Genomic DNA, 27353 nt, shown 5'->3' with positions numbered 1-27353 from the left:
TAACAAGAGACAAAGAGGGGAATTACATAATGATAAAGTGATAATTCCAACAAGAGGATATAACAATTGTAAATATCTATGCACTGAACATCAGAGCACCTCAACATATAAAGCAAATACTAACAGACATAAAGGGAAAAATCGACAGTAATACAATAATAGTAGGGACTTTAACACCCACTTACATCAATATGGATACATCATCCAGACAGAAAATAAGGAAACAATGTCTTTGGATGACACATTAGACTTAATATATTCAGAACATTCCATCCAAAAACAGCAGAGTACATACAATCTTTTCAAGTGTTCTTTTCAATGTTCACATGGAACATTCTCTAGGATAGATCATATGTTAGGCCACAAAACAAGTATTAATAAATTTAAGAAAACTGAAATCCTATCAATCATCTATCCCAACCACAATAGTATGAAACTAGAAATCAATTACAAGAAAAGAATGGGAAGAAACATGAACATGTCAAGGCTAAACAACATACTACCAAACAACCAATGGGTCAATGAAGAAATTAAAGAAGAGAGGAAAAAAAAAATGCCTGGTGACAAAAATGGAAACACTGTAGTATAAAATCTTTGGGATACAACAAAAGTAGTTTTATGAAGTAATTTTATAGCTATACAGGCCTACTTCAAGAAACAAAAATCTCAAATAAACCCATCTAAACTTACACCTTAAAGGAACTATAAAGATAACAAACAGAGCCCAAAGTCATTAGAGGGAAGTTATTAGTATCAGAACAGAAATAAATGAAATAGAAACTTCAAAAAAATAGAAAAGGTCAACGAAACTAAGGGCTAGTTCTTTGTAAAGATAACAAAATTGATAAATCTTTAGCCAGAATCATCAAGAAAAATAGGACTGAAAATCAGAAATGAAAGAGAGGTTACAATCAACATAACAAATACAAAGGATTATGGGAGACTACTATGAAAAATTACTTGCCAACAAATTGGACAACCTAGAAGAAAAGTATCCATTTCTAGAAAAATACTATCTTCCAAGACTGAATCAGGAATAGAAAACTTGAACAGACTGATTACTACCAATAAAACTGAATTGGTAAAAAACGAAAATAAGAACCTACCAACAAACAAAAAGCCCAGACCCAGATGGTTTCATAGGTAAATTCTACCAAACATTTAAAAAAGAATTACTACCTATCCTTTCCACTCGATTCAAAAAATAAAAGAGATGGAATACTTTCAAATTCATTCTGAGCCCACTATTACCCTAATATGAAAACCAGACAAAGGCACTACAAAAAAAAAAAAAACAAAAAAACAACAACCAAACCAAACAAAAACAAAACCCAGAGAAACTACAGGCCAATATTCCTGATGAATATATATGTAAGAATCCTCAACAAAACATTAGCAAACCAAATTCAACAATACACTAAAAGGATCATTCATCATGATGCGGTGGGACATATTCCAGGGATGTAAGAATGGTCCAATATCTGCAAATCAGTCAAGATGATACTCCACATTAACTAAATGAAGGATAAAAATCATATAGTCAGTCTTAATAAATGCAGAAAAATCATGACAAAACACAGGGACCCTGGGTGGCTCAGCCAAGTGAGTGTTCAACTCTTGATCTCAGCTCTTGGGGTTGTGCTCTACACTGGGAATGAAGCCTACTTAAAAATAATTTCAATTTCTATTTTTGATAAAAACTCTCAACAAAGCAACTGTAGAGGGAATGTGCGTCAACATAATAAAGGCCATATATGACAAGCCTACAGCCAACGTCACACTCAATGGTGAAAAGCTGAAAACTTTTCTTGTAAGCTCAGGAATAAGACAAGGATGCCCACTCTTGTCATTTTTATTGAACAGAGTTGGAAATCATAGCCAGAACAGTTATGCAAGACAAGAAACTTAAAAGACCAATCAGAAAACAAGCAATAAAACTGAACCAGATCATCTGTAACCTACATCATTACCAGCCCATGTCTTCGGTATTGATCAGGTTTTGTTTTGCAAGCTATATGCACTGACTGACTAACTTTAGCAGAAAAGCAATAGTAGCTCACAATCTCTGGCAATATTAGAAAATAAAAAATTATTTAAAGTGACCAGACCCACAAATGTATGGCCAACTGATCTTCAACAAATTAGGAAAGAGTGTCCAGTGGAAAAAAGATGGTCTCTTCAGCAAATGGTGCTGGGAAAACTGGACAGTGACATGCAGAAGAATGAAACTAGACCACTTTCTTACACCACACACAAAAATAAGTTCAAAATGGATGAAAGACCTTAATGTGAGACAGGAAACCATCAAAATCCTACAGGAAAAAACAGGGAGCAATCTCCTTGATCTCAGTCACAGAAACCGCTTAGCAGACATGTCTTTGGAGGCAAGGGAAATAAAAGCAAAAACGAACTATTGGGACCTCACCAAGATAAAAAGCTTCTGTGTGGCAAATGAACACATCAACAAAACTAAAAGGCAACTGATGGAATGGAAGGAGATATTTGCAAATAACATTTTGGATAAAGGGTTAGTATCCAGGGCCACCCGAGTGGCTCAGGAGGTTAACTTCCCAACTCTTGATTTCAGCTCAGGTCATGATTTCATGGTTCATGAGTGCAAGCCCCACATTGGGCTCTGTGTTGACAGTGTGGAGCCTGCTTGGGATCTTCTCTCTCTCTCTCTCTCTCTCTCTCTCTCTCTCTCTCTCTCGCCCTCCCTGACTCTCATGTATGCCTCAGCCTCTCTCAAAATTAATAAATAAAATCTTTAAAAAAGGGTTAGTATCTAAAATCTATAAAGAATTTATCAAACTCAACTCCTCCCCCAAACAAATAATCCAGTGAGGAAATGGGCAGAAGACATGAATAGACACTTTTCCAAAGAAGACATCCAGATGGCTAACAGACCCATGAAAAGATGCTCAACATGACTTATCATCAGGGAAATATAAACCAAAACCACAATGACATACTACCTCACACCTGTCAGAATGGCTAACAATAACAACTAAGGAAACAACAGATGTTGGCGAGGATGTGAAGAGGATCTCTTTTGTGCTCTTGGTGGGGATGCAAACTGGTGCAGCCACTCTGGAAAACGGTATGGAGGTTCCTCAAAAAATTAAAAATAGAACTTCCCTATGACCCAGCACTTGCACTACTAGGTATTTAACCAAAGGACACAAAAATACTGATTCAAAGGGGCATATATACCACAATGTTTATAGCAGTGCTATCAACAATAACCAAATTATGGAAAGAGCCCAAATGTCCACCTACTGATGAATGAGCAAAGAAGATGCAGTATATAGATGCAATGGAATACTACTCGGCAATCAAAAAGAATGAAATCTTGCCACTTGCAACAATGTGGATGGAATTAGAGTGTATTATGCTAAGCAAAATAAGTCAGAGAAAGACAAATATCATATGACTTCACTCATATGTGGAATTTAAGAAACAACAGATGAACATAGGGGGAGGGAAGGAAGAAAAAGATAAAATGAGAGAGGGCAGTAAACCGAAGGAGACTTTTAAATACAGAGAACAAACCGAGGGTTGCTGGAGGTAGGCAGGAGGATGGCCTAAATGGGTGCTGAACATGAAGGAGGGCACTTGCTGGGATGAGCACTGGGTGTTGTATGTAAATGATGATTCACTGGGTTCTACTCCTGAAACCAATACTACACTGTATGCTAACTAACTTGAATTTAAATAATTAAAAATAAATAAATAAAGTGGGCAGAAATCAAGGCATCCAGTGTTGGCAAAAATTATGTCATAGTAGCAATAAGGCAGAGATAGTGTGGCTGTAGCAGCAGAACATCAGATCACACTAACCCTACTGCTGTGTAACACTTTGTTGAGGAGACCATCCTTACCACCACCATGAAAACACTTAGATCATGTGTCTGTGCCCTAGCTTTCACCGTCAGGGAAAATAAATATCTAGACTTTATTGCTTCTCTAGTTAACAATAATTCTGCAACCATGAATAATCAGAGTGGAATGTTCCATGAACATAGATGAGGGTTTCAAATACTAGATAACCAAAAACATGTCAACAAATAATCATGTGGTCCATTCTTTGCCTACCCAACATTCATGTAGGTTATTCTTCCTTTAGCTACATCTCCTCCCACCAAAACAATAAACCCACAAAAAAAAAAAAAAAAAAACACAAAACTGAAAGTTAGTTTTATAATTTTCACACTTAACAAGATTCTGCTCATTCCTTCTCTAAGCAGACAGAAGAAAATGTGGTAGAGTACTGAGAAAGAGTTCTCAAAGTGAGGTCACCAGACTAACACTTTGGCAACTTGTTAGAAATGCAAATCATCAGGCCAAACCTGGAACTACTGAATTAGAAACTAAGCAATCTGTGTTTAACAAATCCTCTGGGTATATTCTGGTCATACTAAAGTTTGAGAACCATTTCATATTAAGTATATTTAAAAATATATGTATAGAAGATGAAGCAACACTATCAACCAACTTGAGCTAATTAACATTTGGGAAACACACCACAGCAGCTTATGCATTCTTTTCAGTTGTGTACCTTTAACAAGGTAGTTCATGTTCTAGGCCATAAAACTAATCTAACCAACTTTGAAATGATGAAAATCTCCACAAAGTAGATTTTCTGAGCGTACTGGAATTGAATTAGAAATAAATATCAAAGATTTGGAAAATCTCCAATTATTTGGAAACTAAGTAACATTCCTAAACAGCTTATAATTCAAAAAAGAAATATAAAGTGAAATTGAAGTGTTTGAAGCTCAATTAAAATGAAAACACAACATAACCAAAATCTGCAGGATGCCTGTAAAACAGTACTTGAGGGAGAAATGTCTAGCACTAAAATCCTCTGCAGTTAGAAAAAAAGAAAAGGTCTCAAACCCAGGACTTCAGATTTCAATTTAAGAATAAAAAAAAAAAAAAGAAAATTAAACCCAAGGTAAACAGAAGCACAGAAATAATATTAGCAGATGCCAATGATATAGAAAAGAAAAACAAGAAAATCAACAAACCTATTGATCTTGGAGAAGATCAATAAACTTGGTAAACTCAGTGATAGCAGCATAGATTGTACAGATATTAAATAGTAACAAAATAATATGAACAACTTTCTGCCAATAAATTAGGCAACTTAGAGGACATAGAAAAGACCCTAGAAAGGAACTTTAGCCAAAGACCACCAGGAACACACTTGTAGTTGAACAAGTTGCGTTTATAACTCCTTTCAATGAGGGAAAACATATTCCAAGGGGAGCCATGAGGGAATCTCAGGAACAGAACATTAAAAAGTACCTGTTATAGGATTTGAGCTTTGGCTAATGGATTCGAATTAGAATCTAAGGAAAAAGAGGTTTGCTCTAATTGGATGCTGTCAGCAAGCAGAGACCTGAAGTTCACCCATTTTATCCTTACAGATCATTCAAGCTGAAAACAATATTTTCATTAACAAATAAATGGTTATACTATGTTACATCTACTCAAGTAGTATTCTGCAATAAAAATTATGCACGTAACAACAAAGATGAATTTCAAAATAAATGCTGAATGAAAAGAACTAGGCAAAAAGAAATGTCTACTATGCAATGCATTCATACACGATTCTAGAAAGAAAACGCAAGCTCATCTCTAGCGACAAAAAGCAGATCAGTGGTTGCCTAGAAAAGAGCAATCTGGACAGTTGGGAAGATTTAAAAGTGGCAGGTGGAAACTCTTGGGTATGGTTGTTCATTATCATGATCGGGGTGGCAGTTTTAGACGTGTATACATAGGTCAGAACTTACCAAATTGCACAGTTTAAAGATGCACAGTTTATCATATGTTGATTATATTTCAATAATTTGATTAAAAAAAGATACAGAAGTCATTGTTTTCCTAAACTTCAGACACAGTCACTTAACCAGAAACTACACTCAACCAACATCCTCTTTCTTCCTCTATAGACATTAAAAATTATATCTCAATTAGCATACACATATTTTTAATGGAATGGATTTGAAAGTAACCTGAAAGATTAATTGAAAGTTGAGACTTATACATGAGTCTCTATTTCCCCAAAAGTATTACAGGTAAAAGAGCATTTTCTCCCTTTCATATATTGGCAATATTATGACTAATTACTATGTTAACACTTACTATATTTACATAAGACACAATAAATTACGGGCTTAAGTATACAGAATCCAAGTAAGAAAGTTCAGAGTACATTTTTATTCCTCTTGGACCAACAATGATTTTTTTTTCCTGCTTCTCTACTCAAAAATCTTGATTCCTACTCGGTACAAGATATCCAGAAAATTCTTATCTGTCCTATACACAAAAACCATGTCATCAAATACATGGTCTCTGAGCATGGGGTTTACCGGGGCCCCAGCAAGACTGGATAAGAACTTGCTTTACTCAAAAGGTAGTCTTTTTATTTTTACAGAAACACATTTTTATTTAACAATCAGAAGAATACATCATGTACATCGTGTTTGAGAATTGGTTAGCACAGGAGCGCCTGAGTGGCTCATTATCCAACTTTGGCTCAGGTCATGATCTCACAGTTCGTGAGTTCAAGCCCTGTGTCCAGCTCTGTGCTGAGAGCTCACAGCCTGGAGCCTGCTTCAAATTCTGTGTCTCCTTTCTCTCTGCCCCTCCCCTGCTTGCTCATGCATGCTTGCTCTCTCTCAAAAAACAAATATTAAAAAATTGGTTAGCACAAAACAATGTTTTGAAAAATATTGAAACAGATTTATATAACTTTTTATCCTTTGCTACAACTTTTATTGAGATATAATTGACATAGATCACTCTATTGTAAGTTTTATTGAGATATAATGGACCTATATCACTCTATGATAAGTTTAATGTAGATGGCATAATGATGTGACTAACATGTTTCATGAAATTACAGTGCTAAGTTTATGTAGCATTCATCATCTCACATAGATACAATAAAACGGGGAAGCATAAAAAGAAAAAAAAATGTTTTTCTTTGGAATGAGAACTCTCATTCTCTCTCTTTACTTCTTTATATATTGTACAGCAGTGTTGGCTATAGTCATCACGTTGTACATTGCACTCCTCAAGTGCTTATTTATCTTATGACTGAAATTTATACCTTTTGACCACCTTACTTCAATCCCTCCTCCTTTCACTCCCTGCCTCTGGTAACCACAAATCTGATCCTTTTGTCTAGGAGTTCGGTTTTTAGATTCCACTTATAAATGAGATCACACAGTATTTGCCTTTCTCATTAATTTCATTCAACATAATATTCTCAAGGTCCACGCATGTTGTAAGTGGCAGGACTTCCTCATTTTCTTTGGTGGAATAACATTCCATTGCCTGGGGCGCCTGGGTGGCTCAGTTGGTTAAGTGTCCAACTTTGGCGCAGGTCACGATCTCACCATTTGTGGGTCTGAGCCCCACATTGGTCTCTATGCTGACAGCTCGGAGCCTGGAGCCTGCTTCAGATTCTGTGTCTCCCTCTCTCTCTCTGTGCTCTTCCCCTGCTCATATTCTTTCTCTCAAAAATAATCATTAAAAAAAAATTCCATTGCCTAAGTATACCACAACTTCTTTGTCCATTCATCTGTCAATGGACACTTAGCTAAGGCATGGAAACAACCTATTATAAATAATGCTGCTATGAACATGGGGATGCAGATATCTTTTTGAATGCTTGTTCTTTTGGATATATTCCCAAAAGTGGAATTGTTAGGTCATTTGGCAGTTCTATTTTTAAATTATTGAGGATCCTCCATTTTGTTTTCCACAGTGGCTGCACCAGTTTACAAATTCATCAACAGTGAAAGGTTCCTTCTCCCCTACATGTGCCTCTACATTTGTTATCTTGTCTTTTTGATGATGGCTATTCTAACAGGTATGAGATAATATCTCATTGTGGTTTTGATTTGCATTTCCCCTATGACTAGTGATGTTGAGCATCTTTTCATGTACTTGTTTACCTTTTGTATACCTTTGGAAAAATGTCTATTTAGGTTTCAGATATAAAAAAATTCCATTTTTAATTGGATTATTTTTTTACTCTTTAGTTGTAGGAATTCTTCATATATTTTAGATATTGACCCCTTAGCAGATAAATGGTTTGCAAATATTTTTTTTTCATTCTGTAGGCTGTCTTTTCACTTTGTTGATGGTTTTGCTGTGCAGAAGCTTTTCAGTTTGAGGTAGTCCCACGTGTTTTTTATGTCGTTATTCATGCTTTATGTGTTTTCCAAAAAATCATTGCCAAAATCCAGGTGAAGGATCTCTTTACCTATGTTTTCCTCCAGAAATTTCATCATTTCAGGTCTTATATTTGAGTCTTTAATCCATTTCCAGCTAGCTTTTCTTAGTAGTGTAAGATATGGGTCCATTCTCCTACATCTGGATATCCAATTTCCCCAGCACCATTTAACAGATTTTCTTTTGTCCACTGAGTATTCTTGGCTCTCTTGTCATATTAGCTGACCGTTTGTGCTTGGGTTTATTTCTAAACTCTCAATTCTATACCGTTGATTTGTCTATTTTTATGGCAGTACCATATACTATTTTGAGGACTGTAACTATGTAATATAGCTTGAAGTCAGGAAGTATAATCCCTACTGTTTAGTCCTTTTTCAGGATTGCTTTGGCTATTCAGGATTTTTTGTGGTTTCATGTAAGTTTTAGATTTTTTTTTTTTACTTTTGAAAAAAATGCCATTGAAATCTTCATAGGGATCACATTGAATCTATAGATGGCTTTTGGTAGTATTGACATTTTAACAATATTTCCAAACCATGAACACACAACATCTTTTCATTTGTTTCATTTCTTAATGGTTTAAGGAAACTGACCTCATGCCATATACATCAGGTTGTATATAAATGTTTATCAATAACCTTTCATGTTAGGTATTTTCAGGATCACTTTTGTATGGTTTCTCTGTTCCAAATTTTTTTTTGTTGTTGTTGTTTATTTTTGAGAGAGACAGAGACAGGATGTGAGTGGGTTAGGGGCAGAGAGAGAGGGAGACACAGAATCCAAAGCAGGCTCCAGGCTCCAAGCTGTCAGTCAGCACAGAGCCCAACGCGGGGCTTGAACTCACCAGCCATGAGATCATGACCCGAGCTGAAGTCAGACACTCAACTGACTGAGTCACCCGGGCGCCCCACTCTCTGTCTCAACTTTGACATTAATTTCAGATTTCCAGGCAGAGGATAAAGACAATGCTACTGCTTATAATTTTAATTTCCAGAGGTCTGCTTCTCCCTAAATATTGGATCTCTTAGGTTTGCACCATAATGACTTCACATTAGAATCACCAGGGAGGTTTGGGGTGCCTGATTAGGTCAGTTGGTTAAGTGTCTGACTCTTAATCACAGCTCAGGTCGTCTCATGGTTTCTAAGTTGAAGCCTGCTTGTTATTCTGTCTCCTCTCTCTGCCCCTCCCCTGCTTGCTCTCTCTCAAATAAAAGTAAACTTTAAAAAAATTAGTAAGGGGAGACTGGGTGGCTCAGTGAGTTAAATGTCCGAGGTTGAGTCAGGTCATGATCTCAAGGTTTGTTGAATTTGAGCCTCACATTGGGCTCTGTGCTGACAGCTCAGAGCCTGGAGCCTGCTTGGATTCTGTGTCTCCCTCCCTCTGCCCTTCCCCTACTCGTGCTGTCTTTCTCGCTCTCAAAAATAAACATTAAATGAAATTGTTAATCACCAGGGAACTTTGAACATGTTAATGATTGATTTAAGGTTTTATTTTTGAGAGAGAGAGAGAGTGAGCGCAGGGTAGGGGCAGAGAGAGAGAGAGAGAGAGAGAGAGAAACATAGAATCCAAGCAGGCTCCAGGTTCTGAGCTGTCAGCAAGCACAGAGCGTGATGTGGGGCTCTAACTCACTAATCATGAGATCATGACCTGAGCTGAAGTCAAACACTTAACCCACTGAGGCACCCAGGTGTCCCTAAACATGCTAATGATTAAATCCCAGTCCCAGAGACTAATTTAATTGATCTGATCTGGGTACTGATAAAATTAAGAGCTCCCAAGGTGAATATGCAGATAGGACTGCAAACTGCTAGTCCATAACCTGTTACACGAAGTTTGGTCAAGATCAGCAGCCTAAGTATCACCTGTGAGCCTTCTCAGATTCATTGTTGATTTACTCATTGTCAAATTTACTCATTTTGACGTGGTAATAATGTCGACTGAAAAAAAAAAAAAAAAGCCGATCTCAAAATAGGTTAGTAAATGCCTTATTTGTTGTATTACTGAGGAGTATAGCCTGGGAGACAGTATTTCAGATTGCTCTGAAGTTTGTTAGTTTACAAGGGATTATATGCAAAATGGGCAAGGGATATATGGGCTTATAAGCAGTTCTCCAAATACTTGTGCATCAAAAGGTATAATTTGCCTGGTTGTCAATATTAAGGTTTAACTGACTTCCATAGACCCATGAAAGACCCTTAGGTCATCTTAATACATTGTTTCTATCATACCTGATTTTTCAAAATCACTGCCTGCATGCCTCTACTTAACTGGCTTTCCAGTTCTTCTTGTTTTTGTTATCTCCTTGAGGTCACTTGAGATAGTCACAGAAAGCTGACAGCAGTTTTAGAGCACACCAGGTGACCTAAGTGTACTTCAATTTGGAGAAGCACTGGTCCCAACATAAAAACTCCAGTGGGACTCATCTTAAAGTAAGTGATCTCAAGTACAAGTCCTTCAAAGTGTGTTTTTCAAGACACCCTGATTTTTTTTTTTTAACTTTTAGAATCAACTTTCATTTTTCACAGAAAAAGAAAAAAAAAAAAAAAACCACCCTGCTTGGTTTTAGTGTAGATTTTAATCAGATTATCTGGCACACATTTAACAGATTTACCACAAACGAAGTTCCTTGAGGCAAATATCCACAACTATTTTTAAGAGAGGGGAGAAAAGGCCTCTCTAAAGTTGCATATTTGAGAAATTGGGAAAGCAGAAAATGGCTCTTGGAGGATTACACACTTTCATTCCTTTTTAGAATAGCCTTAATGGAAGAAAGCTTCCACAAGGGGGCAGTAACACATCATTTCCAGTCTCTGAATCGCAAGAGCTAAGCTTTTCTTATTTAAGGCTAACACAGGCCTTTCTGAACTCATTCGAATGTATGGAAAAAACCTATTAATTCAAATTGCCTTAATTACTTACAGTCTGCTATCATTTCAGTTGCTTGATTAATTTTCATCTTAATATTTTTAAGGGTACTATGCATATTGACTGATTTGACCAGTGAAGTGTTTTATTCTATTTTCAGAAGTAGGTCTTCTAAAAAAAAAAAAAAAAAAAAAAAAAAAAAAAAAAAAAAAAAAAGTTAAACTTTCATAGCTGATGAATATCGTTTTTATTTTGTTAAAAAGTAATGGATTCAAACAAATATGCCCAACTGATTTTTAAAAATTTTTTTTTTTATTTTTGAGAGAGAGAGACAGAGTATGAGCAAGGGAGGGGCAGAGAAAGAGGGAGACACAGAATCGGAAGCAGACTCCAGGCTCTGAGATGTCGGCACAGAACTCATGAATCATGAGATCCTGACCTGAGCCAAAGTCAGATGCTTAATTGACAGAGCCAGTCCCGCCAGCCCGCCAGCGCTCCCCCTCCCCCCCGAAAATGATTTTTTTTAAAGGGTGGATAAGCAGTTCAAAGGAAAACCTTTTCAACTAAGGGCGCTAGAGCAACTGGATGACCTTTGACCTAAATTCACACCTTCTACAAAAATTGACTCACGTCACAGACATAAAAGTAAAACTACAAAAATTTCAGAAAGAAACAGGAGGAAAATTCTTGAGACTTGGCATTCAGTAAAGAATTTTTAGGCCTGACAAACAAAAGCACAATCCCCAAAAAGGAAATTTGTAAAACTGAATTTCATCAAAGTTAGAACTTCTCCCTGGGGAAGAAGCTGTACATGAAAAGACAAACTGCATATTGCAAGAAATCATTTATGTGAATGACCACATATCTGAAAAAGGACTTATATCCACAATAAAGAATTCTTAAAACAGTTTTAAAGAAACTTTTCCAGTTGGAAAATAAGCAAAGGGCATAGACATTTCACTGAAAATGATATACAGATGGTAAATAAAGAAAACATATTCATATATTTTTAGCCATTACAGAAGTGCACTTTGAAACCACAATGAAAACTGCCATTCTTTCAGAATGGCTAAAATCAGGTGTCAACACCAATGCTAGCAAGAATGCAAGGGAACAAAATCACACATACATTGCTGACAGGAATGTAAAGGGTACAGTAACTCTGGAAAGGAGCATAGTAGGTTCTTACAAAACTATGTGCTACCCAGGGGAGCCACCAACCAAATTCTCGGCATTTGTCCTAGAGATATGAAATGGGTTTATGTTCACACAGAAACATACACACGAATGTGTATACGCTGTATTTATATTGGCCCTAAACTGAAAACAACCTAAATCTGTCAGCGGGTGAATGGTTGACAAACTATGGTACATCCATACCAGGAAATACTACTCAACAATAAAACCAGCTATAGAAACAAAATAGCAATAGTTGCAAAAATCTGAAGTGATCCCAAAGAAATTATGAGGCTTTTAAAAGTTGATCTCAAAAGGTTTTGAAACATATGATCCCATTCATTAGGTTCTTGAAATGGCAAAATTGTAGAGATGGAGAACAAATTGGTCAGTGGTGTGGGTTAAAGACAGGAAGAATGACGGAACTGCCTGGGGCTATAAAGGACAGGACAAGGGATCTTTGTGTAGAATGTTCTGCATCTTGATTGTGTTGATGGTTACATGAACATACACATATAATGAAAGAAAATGAACACATAAAGGAGTAACTGTAAAACTTGTGAAATCTGGGGGTACCGGGGGGGTGCTCAGTCGGTTAAGCATCTGACTTTGACTCAGGTCATGATCTCACAGTTCGGGAGTTCAAGCCCCTCATTGGGATCTCTGATGTCAGCTCAAAGCCCTCTTGGGATCCTCTGTCTCTGTCTCTGCTCCTTCCCCACCTCACACTGTTACACACTCTCAGTTTCACAAAAAAAATAAACATTTAAAAAAAATGTAAAAAAAAAAAAATCTTGTGAAACTTGAATAAAGCCTGTGAATTGTATCAAGGTCAATTTCCACATTGTGATAACGTACCATAGTCATGCAAGATGCTACTACTGGGGGGAAAATGGGTGAAGGCCATTAGGAACCTCTGTGTATCAATAGTTTACAACCGCATGTGAATCTAAAGTTATCTCAAAGTTAGAAATAAGATAAAAACAGGAATGCCTGCTTCTAGCAAACAAAATATCCACAGAACATAAAATTACATAAATTCAAGTTACTGAACTATTTACTCAATCTAGTTATTTCTTAATGTCTGTATCCATTTGCTTGAGGATATGTGCACGTATAGTTGCATTTTTTTTAATAAAGCAGTCACATGAGTAAATTATGTTTTAAAAATTTAGCATATAGTTACCCCATGTAAGTTTGTATCCCCTCATTTGTAACAGCTGCATAGCATTTCAATTTATGGTAAATGGCTGATGGGTAGGTTTAGTTTTTGGTAATTTATGTTTTCCTATTCTATTTGTATCTATTCAAAGATACAAATATAAGGAGGCTCTCCTGTATCTCTGTCAAGTAACTTTGAATTAAAACAGCTTTAAATCATGTGCATATGAAACATTTTAATCAGTAGGACTTATAAGCAAGATATTAGTAGCAACAGCATACTTTCAATACCTGAGTCCACCACAAGAACCAGCAGATCAAGTAGGAGAACAAGACAAAATCTATGACTAAACAACGTGATGAGGGAGGTAACCCCATGAAGCCCAGGTTGAGCAAGAGGAGCAAGACCACCAGGACACAGACAAAATCACCAATTGTCTCCAACAGCATGAAAGAAAGGCAACAGTGTTTCCAGAGACTAAGTACTGGAAAGCTTAGAAACCCAATTGGTAACAGATGGGCACCCCCAAAGCTGGAGATTCCTGCTTGGTGCGAAGAGCTCAGTAGCATAACCATAACCTAGAGCAGCAGACTCCCCCCTGCTGTCAACCTGTAGGGGACAGTGAGGATGGAAAGAGCTGAAGGAGGAAGTGGTCTGTACCCTGTGAATCCAGCAAATTAACCACCTCCAGGACAAAGCGCTGACCTGGGGAGAAAATTCAGGAAGCTAATTATAATTTGAGCTGGACAAGGACACTGAGGTCCAAAAAAGATTAGATATATAGGAGGAGAGAAGGCCAGTCTCAACAACTCCAAGTACAGATAATTTCTTTACCTTCTAGTTCCAGAAATACCAGATGCTGTGCAGGTAAAATAGGAAGGCTTGGTTCAACTTGATTGAATCTTCTGGCCCTGTTTACTAATCTAGTCAGTATCTGTTCTACTCAAATCCATCACAATACAGACAGACGCTCAGCAAATCATATCTAAATATTTTCTTGGGAAATAAACGCTAAAGAGTGTTCTCAAACTCCTACCCGTGGGTCAAAACATTGCTCTGAAACATCACAGGTTCTTGAGTCGGTTCAGCTTTTTATAAGGGGCAGGGCTTCCCTGCTCCCACGAAAAGCTATAAACTTCACCTGTTCCCAGTCAACCATCAAATCCTGCTATCATAGAGACAGTGCTTAGTGTATTCTCCCCTCCCAGCCCAGAATGAACATTTTCATTCTCATCCCCTCTCTTTCGTTCTCTCTCTGCCTTCGATTTTACCAGAGGATACATTTTTGTTTGCTTTCTCCAGCACTTTTTTTAAACCTTCTAATTTTAGTGTGGTGGTGGTGGTGAGCACAGAATATATTTAGCCTCAAAGACAAAAACATGTGCAGGACAAATGAACAGAAAGGAATCTAACTAGTAGGTGCTCTGATAATATAGAAATGAGAGGACTAAGAAAGATGGGAGAAGGGGAGGAAGAAAGGCATTGCATAGAACGAGCTTATGGACCACCTCATCTATAATGCCCGGGAGTCGCAGGATTTTGTGTGCAGACATGGGTGTAGGCTGTAGGCATATTTACTACTGCAAAGGGAAAAGCCTTAATGTTAGTATTATGATATCAAAGTGGAGGATGAAGGAGAGCATGGGGAGGGGAAGAAAGAGAATACAAGCTAATGTTGTCTTAGTTTGGAGACAATGTCTAAAGAAAAAGATTACTTTAGCAAATTATATCAGGAAGCCATCAGAACAAAATCCAGCCTTCCTATCCAACCTTCACACCAGAACAAAAGCAATGAATACAAACAAGTTAGTGAAAGACAGATATGTGCATACAACTATTGAAAATGCTATAACCAAAATAAAACCACACAAAATTCTCATATCAATAAAAGTAAATGGTTTAACTCTTATTAAAAGAAGGTATTGCCAAATTAAATCACAAAGCAAAACTCAATTCCATGCTGAATGCAAGACATATATCAGAAAGGTTAAAAGGACAGAAGACAAATAAAAGGGTAACAGACAAAAGGATTTCCTTATGGATTAACAGAGCAGAAGGTGAACACCTGATGTATGTGCTCACGTTTTTACACTTAACAGGTGGAGGCGTTCGCACTGGTGTGAGTTTATTTGAAAGGTGTTTACATGGCTAGTGTATTTGAACATGTAAAGAAACCACTTTTATATTATTAGAAGTAGAAATGGTAACAGTGAGTTAAAGAAGAAAATAATAGCATCTACATTGAAGGCTGAGAAGAGTCACTGCTGGGTAGCAATCACATTACCAGAAGGTCAGCTGTGTACAGTTAAAATGCCTGTGCCCTTCTATTGAAATCATGTGTCATCCTAGGAAAGGGTGTGCTTTTCACACAGCTACTATCAGCTGTGCTATTGCTGTCTACACAGTCTGAAGCATCTGACTTAGGCTTGCCTTCATATGATCATATTCATGGTCACATTTTTCACTTTAGAGAAGCTATGATATTGCAATTATATTTTGGATAACTTATGTGGTCCTAGACAAATAATCTTTGACATGCACAATTTCTTCATGACAGGGGTATTTATGCTTACCCAAACGGAAGTGAACATTTTCATCAGTAGTAGAATGAGTAAATGATGGTATTCTCATATAATGGAATACTATGAAACAAAATTTTAAAAAATGATTGCTATATGCATTGGTGGGGGGGATAAATCTCACCAACATAATTTTAAACAAATGAAATCACACACAGAAGAGCATGTGTTATGGGATTGAGTTTACACAAATTTCAAAAATATGATAGTGTCAGGATATATTAATCACTAGGATGTGGTCACCTCTATGGGAGAAGGGGTTAGAGTTGGGAAAGGGTAGGCAATACTGAGACCCAGATGTGGGAGTATATTTACTTTGTGTTATGAAATGCATCTTTCCTTTGACAATGCCTTTATCATGTTTCATAATGTTTACAGACCTCTGGGCAGGAAGATACATTCTTGAGTCAGAAATGTGGAACTGTGCACTTTCACTATGTTCCCAAATATTCCTTCATATATAATTTTCTGCCTTATGGATTTCAGGGACCTCTGAACCCCACATGATCCATAAATTACATTCAGTGAACAGCATTTTCTTTTTTTTTTTTTTTTTTTAATTTTGATTTTTTATTTTTTTATTTTATTTTATTTTTTTTTTATTTTTTAATATATGAAATTTACTGTCAAATTGGTTTCCATACAACACCCAGTGCTCATCCCAAAAGGTGCCCTCCTCAATACCCATCACCCACCCTGCCCTCCCTCCCACCCCCCATCAACCCTCAGTTTAGTGAACAGCATTTTCTAAGATTCATGATTAACTCAACAGATCTCTTCTAATTATTTTGTTCCTTTGTGATACACATTTATTTTCCTAATTAAACATGAAGTTTTCAAGCCAATTTCATAAATATGCTCCTTCTCAAGTGATAATAACCTTTAGATGTTACTTAAATATCAGCTGGTTTGTCCTTTGCTTTTCAACATGACTCCACTGATCTATCAAAACATTAAATCATATATGCTTGACTTTAGCCTCTACTACAAAGCTGTAATCATCAAGATATCATGGTATTGGCACAAAAACAGACACATAGACCAATGGAATAGAATAGAGACTCCAGAATTGGACCCACAAAAGTATGGTCAACTAATCTTTGAAAAAGCAGGAAAGAATATCCAATGGAAAAAAAGACACTCTCTTTAACAAATGGTGCTGGGAGAACTGGACAACAACATGCAGAAGGATGAAATCAGACCACTTTCTTACACCATTCACAAAACAAACTCAAAATGGATAAAGGACCTGAATGTGAGACAGGAAACCATCAAAACCCTAGAGGACAAAGCAGGAAAAGACCTCTCTGACCTCAGCCGTAGCAATTTCTTACTTGACACATCCCCAAAGGCAAGGGAATTAAAAGCAAAAATGAACTATTGGGACCTCTTGAAGATAAAAAGCTCTGCACAGCAAAGGAAACAACCAAGAAAACTAAAAGGCAACCAACGGAATGGGAAAAGATATTTGCAAATGACATATAGGACAAAGGGCTAGTATCCAAAATCTATAAAGAGCTCACCAAACTCCACACCCAAAAAACAAATAATCCAGGGAGAAATGGGCAGAAAACATGAATAGACACTTCTCTAAAGAAGACATCCAGATGGCCAACAGGCACATGAAAAGATGCTCAACGTCATTCCTCATCAGGGAAATACAAATCAAAACCACACTCAGATACCACCTCACACCAGTCAGAGTGGCTAAAATGAACAAATCAGGAGACTATAGATGCTGGTGAGGATGTGGAGAAACGGGAACCCTCTTGCACTGTTGGTGGGAATGCAAACTGGTGCAGCCGCTCTGGAAAGCAGTGTGGAGGTTCCCCAGAAAATTAAAAATAGACCTACCCTATGACCCAGCAATAGCACTGCTAGGAATTTATCCAAGGGATACAGGGGTGCTGATGCATAGGGGCACTTGTACCCCAATGTTTATAGCACCACTCTCAACAATAGCCAAATTATGGAAAGAGCCTAAATGTCCATCAACTGATGAATGGATAAAGAAGTTGTGGTTTATATATACAATGGAATACTACTTGGCAATGAGAAAGTATGAAATCTGGCCATTTGTAGCAATGTGGATGGAACTGGAGAGTGTTATGCTAAGTAAAATAAGCCATACAGAGAAAGACAGATACCATATGTTTTCACTCTTATGTGGATCCTGAGAAACTTAACAGAAGTCCATGAGGGAGGGGAAGAAAAAAAAAATAAAAAGAAAGAGGTTAGAGAGAGAGAGAGAGAGAGAGAGAGCCAAAGCATAAGAGAATCTTAAAAACTGAGAACAAACTGAGGTTGTTGGGGGGTGGGAGGGAGGGGAGGGTGGGTGATGGGTATTGAGGAGGGCACCTTTTGGGATGAGCACTGGGTGTTGTATGGGAACCAATTTGACAATAAATTTCATATTTAAAAAAATAAAAATAAAAAAACAACTAATCCAAAAAAATTGTATGTGCTTAAAGTTGGTTAAATGATATGTAAATTATGCATCAAAAAAGCTAACAAAAAGCATGTCTCTACAGCAAAAATGTATGAGAACATAAGAATAAAGATACAGAGGGAACAAAAGAATGAAGATGCAGAAAAAATGGAAAGAATAGAGAGCAAGTGTATTAGCGTTTCAGGGCTTCTACGGGATTCTGGACTTTCTGCAATTTTCAAGTTGGTAAAATAAATTTTGTAAAAAGGAGGATGCTGGGGGCGCATGAGTAGCTTAGTCAGTTGAGAATCTGACTCTTGGCTCAGATATACATAATATAAAAAAGAAGGATGCTGGCCGTAGAGGCACGTGTTCATAGAAGTGAACAGCAGTTGTGCAGCTTTTCCAGATGTGCAGGAGAAAGCCTGCCTCCTCCCATCAGCCGGAGAGTCTGCGAAGACTTGTGAGGAAGGTTTGCATATTTTGTGTAGTGTCTCTTCAGTTTTATTTTTCTCCTCTCGTATTATAATATCTTGTTGTCTCTTCTTTCTCTCTCTGATCCAGTCTTTGCAAGACCTTCAGCCCTTTGCTAAAGGAGATGGAAATTCCAGCCCAGCAGGTATGGACTCTCAGGAACACCTGGTGATGTCAGGAGCTGAGACCATCCAGGCTTCTGCATCTGCCTCTTGGAGAACAGACCTGTTTTCCTTTCCCTGTTTGGCAGTTTTATTATTTTCCCTATGGCTTAGAGGAACCAGTCATTCTCTCCCCTGTATTTGTTAGAGAATTTGCATCAAAAACGTTGCCAGCGGGGCCACAGTACCTCTGTGGCTTCTGTCCTTCCATCCTTTCGTTTTATTCTCCACCCCCACCCCCCGCCGGACTTCAAAGGTGGAATCCTGCGTGTTCTCAACCCAGTAGCTGGAATCGAGCGCCCAAAGGGCCCAGGAGGAGGAGAAATCCTTCTGAAGCCCATGCACTTCCTCGTGTAAAATGTGAGGAGCTGTGAGGACCAGTGAGCTCGTCCTAATTCCGCGGGTGGGATGAGGTCAGAGGGAGCTGGCGCGCTTCTGGGCCGCGCCTTCTACGAGGTCTTAGAAATCCCGAGCAGAGGCTCCGTGGGGACGGGGGGATGGGGAGGGGGGAGCCGCATCAGGGACTCCAGTGGGTTTCGCTTTGTTTTGACCACGCCCCGCGCCGCATTCCTCCCGCGATCTCCCGGCTTCGGTTCGGGTCTTGAGCCACGTCCCGGGGTCGCGTTCGGACCCGAATGCAATCACCACCCGCACTCGCACCCGCACCTGTTCTACGTCACCCCTGACTTCAGCACCCAGAGAAAGGCTCCCGGCCGGGCGGCCGGCTGCGCGGACCCCGTCTCCCCCTAAGGCTGGTGCGCAGAGCCCGGAGGGGCCCCGAGGCTGGAAGCGCTTGGCGACGCTTCTTCGCTCCAGTCCCTCCGGCCCCGCTCGCTCTCGGGCTCCCTCCTGTGGGCCCTTATTTCCACCCCCGTCCTGTCGCCCCTTGGGTCTGTTCCCGAGGCTCCGCTTCCCTTTTATGTTTTTTTTTTGTTTGTTTGTTTTGTTTGTTTTTGTTTTTGTTTTTTTTTTCCCTCGGAAACCGCGCCACTACCCCTAGTCTCCCGGTGCAGGTTCCCGGCCTCAGCGGGACGAGTCAGTAGGCCGAGCGAGCACCGCAGAGTCCCCGTGCAAAGGGGCCTTGGCTGCGGGACCGCTTGGGGCCGGCCCTGCGCGGTGGTGGGTGTGGTCGCCGCTGTCCTGCATCCCTGGCGGGAAAGGGGTAGAGATGCTCAGCCTTTGCCTGGGGGATTTCAGATCCAGTTTGAATCTCCGCGAATTGCAGTGTTGGTTTAGGGACCCTGGCCTTCTAGGCTTTTCTTTCACCCTGGCGACAGGGTGCCCTCCACTGCAGTGCCCTCCACTGCTCTCTAGGCGCCTGGAGTATGAACTGGGAAGCCTTAGCCTTGGGGACAGTGGGACCCGTTCCCTCCAGGGTAGGCGACAGGTGGGGCCCACGGAACCCCAGCTTCCTCTGTAGGTGGTTCAGATGATTTTCTCGAAAACTGTGCAGTCGGTTTCAGATCACACATTTTCATCCACGCACTGCCTTTTTCATAGACACAAAGGGGAGCGCGCAGAGAGGATGTAGAATCCCCTTTAATCCTGGGGCTGTGGATTAACAAGGGAAACAAGTCTCTGCTCTGAAGAAGTTTGAGCCCCACCCTGTCCCTGAGGACCTTCTGATGTCAGGATTTCTCCGCTGACACTGGAGCTGTCCCAATGACCAGAGTTCCCTACCATTTAGCCCTAGAGGAATAGGGGAGGGTCCGCCTTCTGTACAGCATCCTGTCCCCTCCCCCCAGGGTAAGATGACCCCAGACATCCTCGTGCCTCCATGTTTTTTTTTTTTTTGTTTTTGTCTGTTTTTTCCCACCAGTAATGAGTAAAGATCAAATCATTTGGCCCTTTGTTCCCTCCCTCCCCACTTCCCAGTGGCTGCCTTACTTGAGTCACCGCCCAAGTCCAAAACCTTTCTCTTCAGTTAATTAATTAGTTTCAGAGAGAGAGAGAGAGAGAGAGAGAGAGAGAGAGCGTGCTTGTACAAGCAGGGAGAAGGCTAGAGGGAGAAAGAGAGAATCTTAAGCAGGCTCCATGCTCATCATGGAGCCCCACTTGGGGACTGGATCCCATGACCCTGGGACCATGACCTATGCCAAGATCAAGAGTCAGATGCTCAACCAGCTGAGCCACCCAGCCCCCTCCCCCAAAAGCTTGCACTTTAAATCACTGACGAGGTGTTGGAGCTGCCCTGTGGTTCCCAGCGGCATATCTGAGTCTTTCATATCTCATTCTGTGTGACAACTGGTAGAACCTGAAGAAGTTTGAACCAGCCAAGAGAATTTAGGAAAATTCCATTAGAGCTCGGCAGGCCTCCTGGAGCTCCCATTTACAATTGTGTGCTGAGAAGATGGGTCACCTGCTCTGTGCTGGTGAAAATGAAGCAAGAGATCATTGGTGAGTATAGAATGGAAGGATTTGGACAATTGGATGATGGGTGGGATCATTGCTCAAGAGAGGAGCAGGTTTTGGGTTTGGGATGAATTCTGTCTTTGACACTTGAAGAATGGTGTGCCAGAGGAAAACTGTAATGGAGATGTCAATGAGATCATTACTTTGTGGTACGACTTTTGCAGAAATATATGGACTTAATTAATGTGAGAATAACAGATAGACACGTGGGACATGATGGGTTCATGCTGGAAAGGCATATAGGCTACATGAGAATATGTAGATTTCCAAGACAGAGACAGCAGTGAAGGGAAACCAGGAATTTATGGTACTTGAAAGAAAGGAATGCCCAATGATAAGGGTGGTAAATTCAGGAAGCAACTAATTCTACAATCTCCTGGCCTCCCTTTGATTTGCTTTGACTTGCTCCCTTGAGACTCAGGCCAAGCGTCACTGATACGAGGAGATATGCGCCCTTCCTCTGGTGTTTCAGATTCCAGGCACATGACAGCACACAGGTGACTCCTTGATATTTCCCCTTCAATTTTTGTCCAATTTATGCAAAATGAAAGAGCCTAAGTGCTAATCCAGCCCAGTCTATGTGTCTGCAACAGTTCTGAGGAGATTTTCCTCCCTGATACTTCTCCCTAACTACATTTTGTTTCAGTTTTCTAGGGAGGAGCCTAGGGAATTCCTTCAGCTTTGATGTAATAATTAATGAATCCTGTTCCCACACCCACTTGGATCTTACTAAACTGGAAAAACAATGAATTCAAATCTAGATCATGAAAAAGCGTTGGTGAAGTGAATAAATACCCAGAAGCTTGTGTAAATATCCATAAGAAAGGAAGTGTGCCTAAATTGTAGTAATCTTTAACACAGTATTCAAAAGTGGGTGTCTGCAATATGATGTGGGCTTAAAATCAGTTAATTTGGAGCACCTGGGTGGCTCGTTCAGTTAGTGTTTGACCAGCTCAATTCATGATCTCGCCGTTGGTGAGTCTAACCTGGCATCGGGCTCTCTGCTGCCAACACAGAGCTTGCTTCAGATCCTCAGTCTCCCTCTCTCTCTGCCCCTCCCCCACTCTCTCTCTCTCTCCATCTCTCTCAAAAATAGAAATTAAAGCTTAAAAAAATTAGTTAATTCAATAACCCAATTCCCAGTATGAATATAGCCATGGAAAAATTACACTGATACATGAGATAAATGATGTTTTAAACAATGATTAACATTATGGATTAAGAAGAACAATAATGTAAGTAAACATGCATTTTATGAATACATTATAGTTATTTCAAATAAATATTAGTCAGCATAATTGTCATTGCAAGTTCTATCAACTTGAAATTCAGAAGTAAGACAGGCATACATTTCTCTGACTTAACATTGTTCTGGATATTCCAACCAACACATTCAGAAAGAGGAATTAGAGGTATAAAATTGTAATTATTGCCTTTATTTTCTAAATATCATTTACTTAGAAAATCCCTTAACAAAAATTCACTAAGGCACCTGGTTACCTAAACCCTCAAGCCTTAATGGTTTTCATATAAAAAAATATGACTAATTCTATGATACTAATATTCATGAGAACACAATATGGAAACATCCAGGAATATACAGGGAGGAAAGAGTATAATTAGAGGACACTAGCCTTAAATACATTTCCAAACATAACCATAAGATAAATAATGACAACAATATAATACTGAGACAAGAATTCACAGAAAGGCCAGGAGAAGAGAAGAGTATATACATCTATGTCTGTGTCTCCATATATCTATCCATGTATGTATGTATGTATGTATCTACCTATCTATTTATCTAATTCATCTATCTATCCATCCATCATCCATCCATCTATCCTGGATGTTAAAGCTGAGACTCACCTGTGCCTGGAGCAGGAGGAAGGAGTTTAGGCTTCTGCCAGGAACGAATGCAGAAACCACCTAGAGGATTGGTGATCCAAATCATAATTCCTTGAGTCCATAGAGGCGCTCATTCAAATGAAATCATGAAGTTTTTCAAAGATTAAAAAAATATAGATTTGTTCTTTTCTGCTTTCAATATTTTATTTATAGAAAAAAACTAAATATTCACAAAAGTAGAAAGAAGAGAAAACTGAACTAACTGATCATGAAACCATTACAATGATCAACTCATGGCTACTTTTAGAAAATACATTTTAAAACTTAGTCAACTAAGATTTGAAAGCAACATTATGGCAGCAAAATCACGAAGTTATATTTGAGGCTAAAATAAAACAATATATATTTTGCAAGCATTGGCAATTTTAAGTGTTTTAGAATTTTGGTATTCTCTGGAAATACAGTGTCCATATCCATCACAGCCAGTGACATGCTCCCTTTAATAAGGACAGTTATCTTAAGGAATGTTTCTGTCTTGAGTTCCCTATTTTTATTTTTTGATATTAGTAAGCCTCATGGAGATACAGGAGTTCGATATACATACACATATGTGCCTCCTGCTCCTTCCTCATCACAGATGAGGTGCAGGAGTCCTGAGGCACGATTCCACAGGAAATGTCAGGGTCACCCAGGCTCCTAGGCGTCCTCTGCCAGCTGTGGCATGCAGATGAGAGGAAAACGTCTCACTTCAGGAAACAGTCTAATCCAGTGTTCTCACAGCTCTGTCATCTCATTGTTTATTCCAAGAGCATTCAGTGCATGGAGTTTCTAGGGGGTGGATCTGGGGTACAGAGGGGAGCCAGAAAATACTGCACCAGATCCCCTCTTTCCAACCAGTCCTCCTCTGAATTGAGGAGGAAAGGCAAAAAGGAAGGAAATGAAAAGGGACAGAGAGAAGAGCCCTTCCAATTGACACAGATGCCTTGGACTTTTGCTGGGAAGTTCTCTTTCCCGCCCTTTAGTGGCTGAACAAAACTCAGTTGGGGTCCGCATCAGAGGAGTCACCTAAGGAAGATGTGCTGGAGCCACTGTCCCCAAACTCACAATCTTCGCATTCACTCCCGCTGCTGGAGTCTGAGGAGCTGCTGCCTTCCTCCCCTTCCATCCCTTCCTCATCTTCTCCTGATCCCCAAGAGGCATGAGCATTGCCCCCAGTGGTCTCTGGTGATTCTGTCTCCGGAGGCTGCAGCCCTGACTCCTGTCCAAGCCCTTCTTGCAGACTCCTTGCTGATGGCGACTGCAGATCTGTCCGTCTGACCTTGGGATCCGGGCCTCCCCTCATGCTCATGTTTTTACACTTACTATAGGTCGCCTCTCTGTAGGCAGCATACTGTTCAGGAGACAGGGTCTTGAGCCAGTCATCCAGATCCACCTTGTACTGTTTCTGCAGCTCCTCAGCCTGCTGCTTATAATGGTCCTTCTGGCTCTGCGGGACTCGCTGCCAGCGCCTGCCAATCTCCACCCTGCGCTCCCTTGGGGGCACATCTCGCAGCTCCCTACTTGACCACAAATCCCGGTGGAACTTCTCATATCCGTTCATGGGGGGCTTTCGGGGCTCTCCACGGAATATCATCCTCTTGGAAAAACAGCTTCCTAGGGGAGACTTCACTTCTGGCACGTGTCTCGGAAACTTCTTTTGGGCCCCGTTTGGGCTCCTCTTGGTTACATCCGATTTGTTGGGGTTCTGGAATAGATCAGGGTGGTCATCCTTGAATTGAGCCAGTTTCTCCTCAAACTCCTGTTTCTCCTTCTGAAAATCTTGAATATATTTGAGCTTTATCTTCTCTGGGAGCTCCTTGTATTTCTTAGACAGGACCTTGGTCAGCTCCTGGTTGCTCAGGTTGGGATATTTTTGGGAGCACTGAGGCCGCTTCTCCATGAAGAAGCGAAGGTAAGCAGTCAGGGGCTTCTTGGGCAAGTCCGGATGTTTCTTACATTTTTTGCTTCTGTCAGGCTTTTCAACATGTTCCTTGGCTTCCAGGACTAATTCTGTCAAAGTGCGAAATTTTCTCAGGTGATAAGAAACCTCCAACCATTTGAGTTTGCACATTTCTCCAGAATAATCCTTAAAAGCTACTTTTTCCCAGTCCATCTGTGACTGGGTTGTTTTGAATGTGTGGCTGTCATTGGAGGGAAGGTTAGTCTCCATGCGGTCCAGTAACTTCACAATGTCTTCTTTGGACCAGTGACCTCGGCCTCTAGACAACGCCATTTCTAGTTCTTGGGGCACTTATCTGGTCCTAGCAGTTCAGAAACTTCAGCAGGAGCTCAAACTTTCTCACTTTCAAGGCTTAGCACGTGAGTTATTTCTGGAAGTCCTAAAGTGTGGGGAGGTCCATGTTTCTGAGGAGAGAGAGAAGCAATGAATGAGAAAATTACAACCCACTTGGGATATGCGCCCCCCCATAATTTAATCACCCTTAACGATGTAAACAATGTAACAATGTAAATGGAAACAGAAATGGAAAATTGCCCACTTCTGAGTTGAAATTTATGTTCACATTTTTTCTTTTGTTTTGCTTTGTTTTTGAGAGAGAGAGAGAGAGAGAGAGCTCAGAAACTTGAAAGAGGGGCAGAGAGAGAGAGAGAGAGAGAGAGAGAGAGACTCAAGTAGTCTCTATGCTAATCGAGGAACCCTACTTTGGACACGATACCATAAACCTGGGATTGTGACCTGAGCAGAAATCAGGAGTTGGACACTTGACCTACTGAGCCACCCAGGCACCCCCGTGTTTCTCATCTTTAAGCCTCAGTCCCTTTTTTTTTTTTTTTTTTTCCCCAACGTTTTTTATTTATTTTTGGGACAGAGAGAGACAGAGCATGAATGGGGGAGGGGCAGAGAGAGAGGGAGACACAGAATCGGAAACAGGCTCCAGGCTCCGAGCCATCAGCCCAGAGCCTGACGCGGGGCTCGAACTCACGGACCGTGAGATCGTGACCTGGCTGAAGTCGGACGCTTAACCGACTGCGCCACCCAGGCGCCCCAAGCCTCAGTCCCTTTTACCATACTGCACCAAGATTTTCCAATTAAGTTTTAGGGCCAAACCAAATATAAAACTACATGAAATCTAGAACATTCCCTCTAGATATCCCCATTTATATATACAATAAACATAAAATAAATAAAATAAGTTTATAAATTTGTAAATGTCAAAACAATAACATTAATTGAAAGCTCAGGAGTAAACTGGAAAGACTTACATACATAATTTTTGTTAACTAGGCATATTACACCCGCTTAGAAAAGTCTTAAGCCTGCTGATAGTTAAATTACTTATTTTTAAAGAAAAAAGTACCGATTCTTCTACTAACAAGGGTGTGCTCATCTAATGATTGTGTAAATGGTCTCATCAATGCTTATAGGAAGATCCACCCAATTGGGTTAGGAGTTCTGTGTTCTCTGGGTTCTCTACTAGAAAATGGGTAACTTTCTGAGTTCCCACAGTCCAGCCAACTTCACAGACTTACAAACAAAACAAACTTACTTTGCCCTTGCAAAGCCTTTAGTTTGGGATCCCTGAAGCTCTTCCCTGATTAGGTTTCTGCAGTAGGCAGGACCAATGGAAGATGTACCTTTCTGTCCTTGATTAGAATAATTCCATTCTCAGTCTCCAGAAACCATATACTGAAATTACCCTCCTGTTGTTGGTTTATCCTTGCCATTAATTTTAAACAATGTGCACATGGCAAATTTTTGTCTGGGTTTCTGGGTCCCCACATTCTTCTCCCATTCCTGCTTACACATCTGACTATCTTTCAGTATAGTATTTGAATGTAGGGCCTTCTCTTCAGTGTTAATTTCAGTGTTTTCTTGTGGTCTAGGATCTGATAGTTTCTCATCATCAGGAGGCTATCTAAATCCTTTTAGTGCTGCTCAAGTTCTTCTTAGTCTACTGAGGCCAAGGTGACCTTTGATACCAAAATGTGAATCATTATA

At 39.8% G+C, this 27353-nt stretch overlaps 1 protein-coding gene and 1 long non-coding RNA gene across 3 annotated transcripts in view; one reads left to right on the top strand and one right to left on the bottom strand.

Moving 5' to 3' along the window:
- Positions 1–19306, top strand: part of LOC144613046 (uncharacterized) — a 28399-nt gene extending 9093 nt beyond the window's left edge. Inside the window, exons 2-3 of one of the 2 annotated variants that reach the window (XR_013550368.1) lie at positions 7781–7885; positions 19026–19306. This is a non-coding gene — a long non-coding RNA (uncharacterized LOC144613046). The remainder of the gene's footprint in view (positions 1–7780; positions 7886–19025) is intronic. The other variant, XR_013550370.1, reaches the window with a different exon arrangement.
- Positions 19307–24374: 5068 nt separating this feature from the next.
- On the bottom strand, positions 24375–25640 carry UBTFL1 (upstream binding transcription factor like 1). Its single transcript, XM_060607815.3, has one exon. The coding sequence runs from the start codon at positions 25626–25628 to the stop codon at positions 24393–24395; it is 1236 nt and encodes a 411-aa protein (XP_060463798.1). The 5' UTR covers positions 25629–25640; the 3' UTR covers positions 24375–24392.
- Between the last annotated feature and the right edge of the window lie 1713 nt (positions 25641–27353).

The sequence above is a fragment of the Panthera onca genome, chromosome D1, assembly GCF_046562875.1.
Source record: "Panthera onca isolate mPanOnc1 chromosome D1, mPanOnc1 haplotype 2, whole genome shotgun sequence".
NCBI classification, from domain to species: domain Eukaryota; kingdom Metazoa; phylum Chordata; class Mammalia; order Carnivora; family Felidae; genus Panthera; species Panthera onca.
This window is presented reverse-complemented; position numbering and strand designations above follow the sequence as displayed.

Excerpts from the sequence above, each read along its gene's own strand:
- UBTFL1 (XM_060607815.3), bottom strand. The coding sequence starts at position 25,628 with ATGGCGTTGTCTAGAGGCCGAGGTCACTGGTCCAAAGAAGACATTGTG.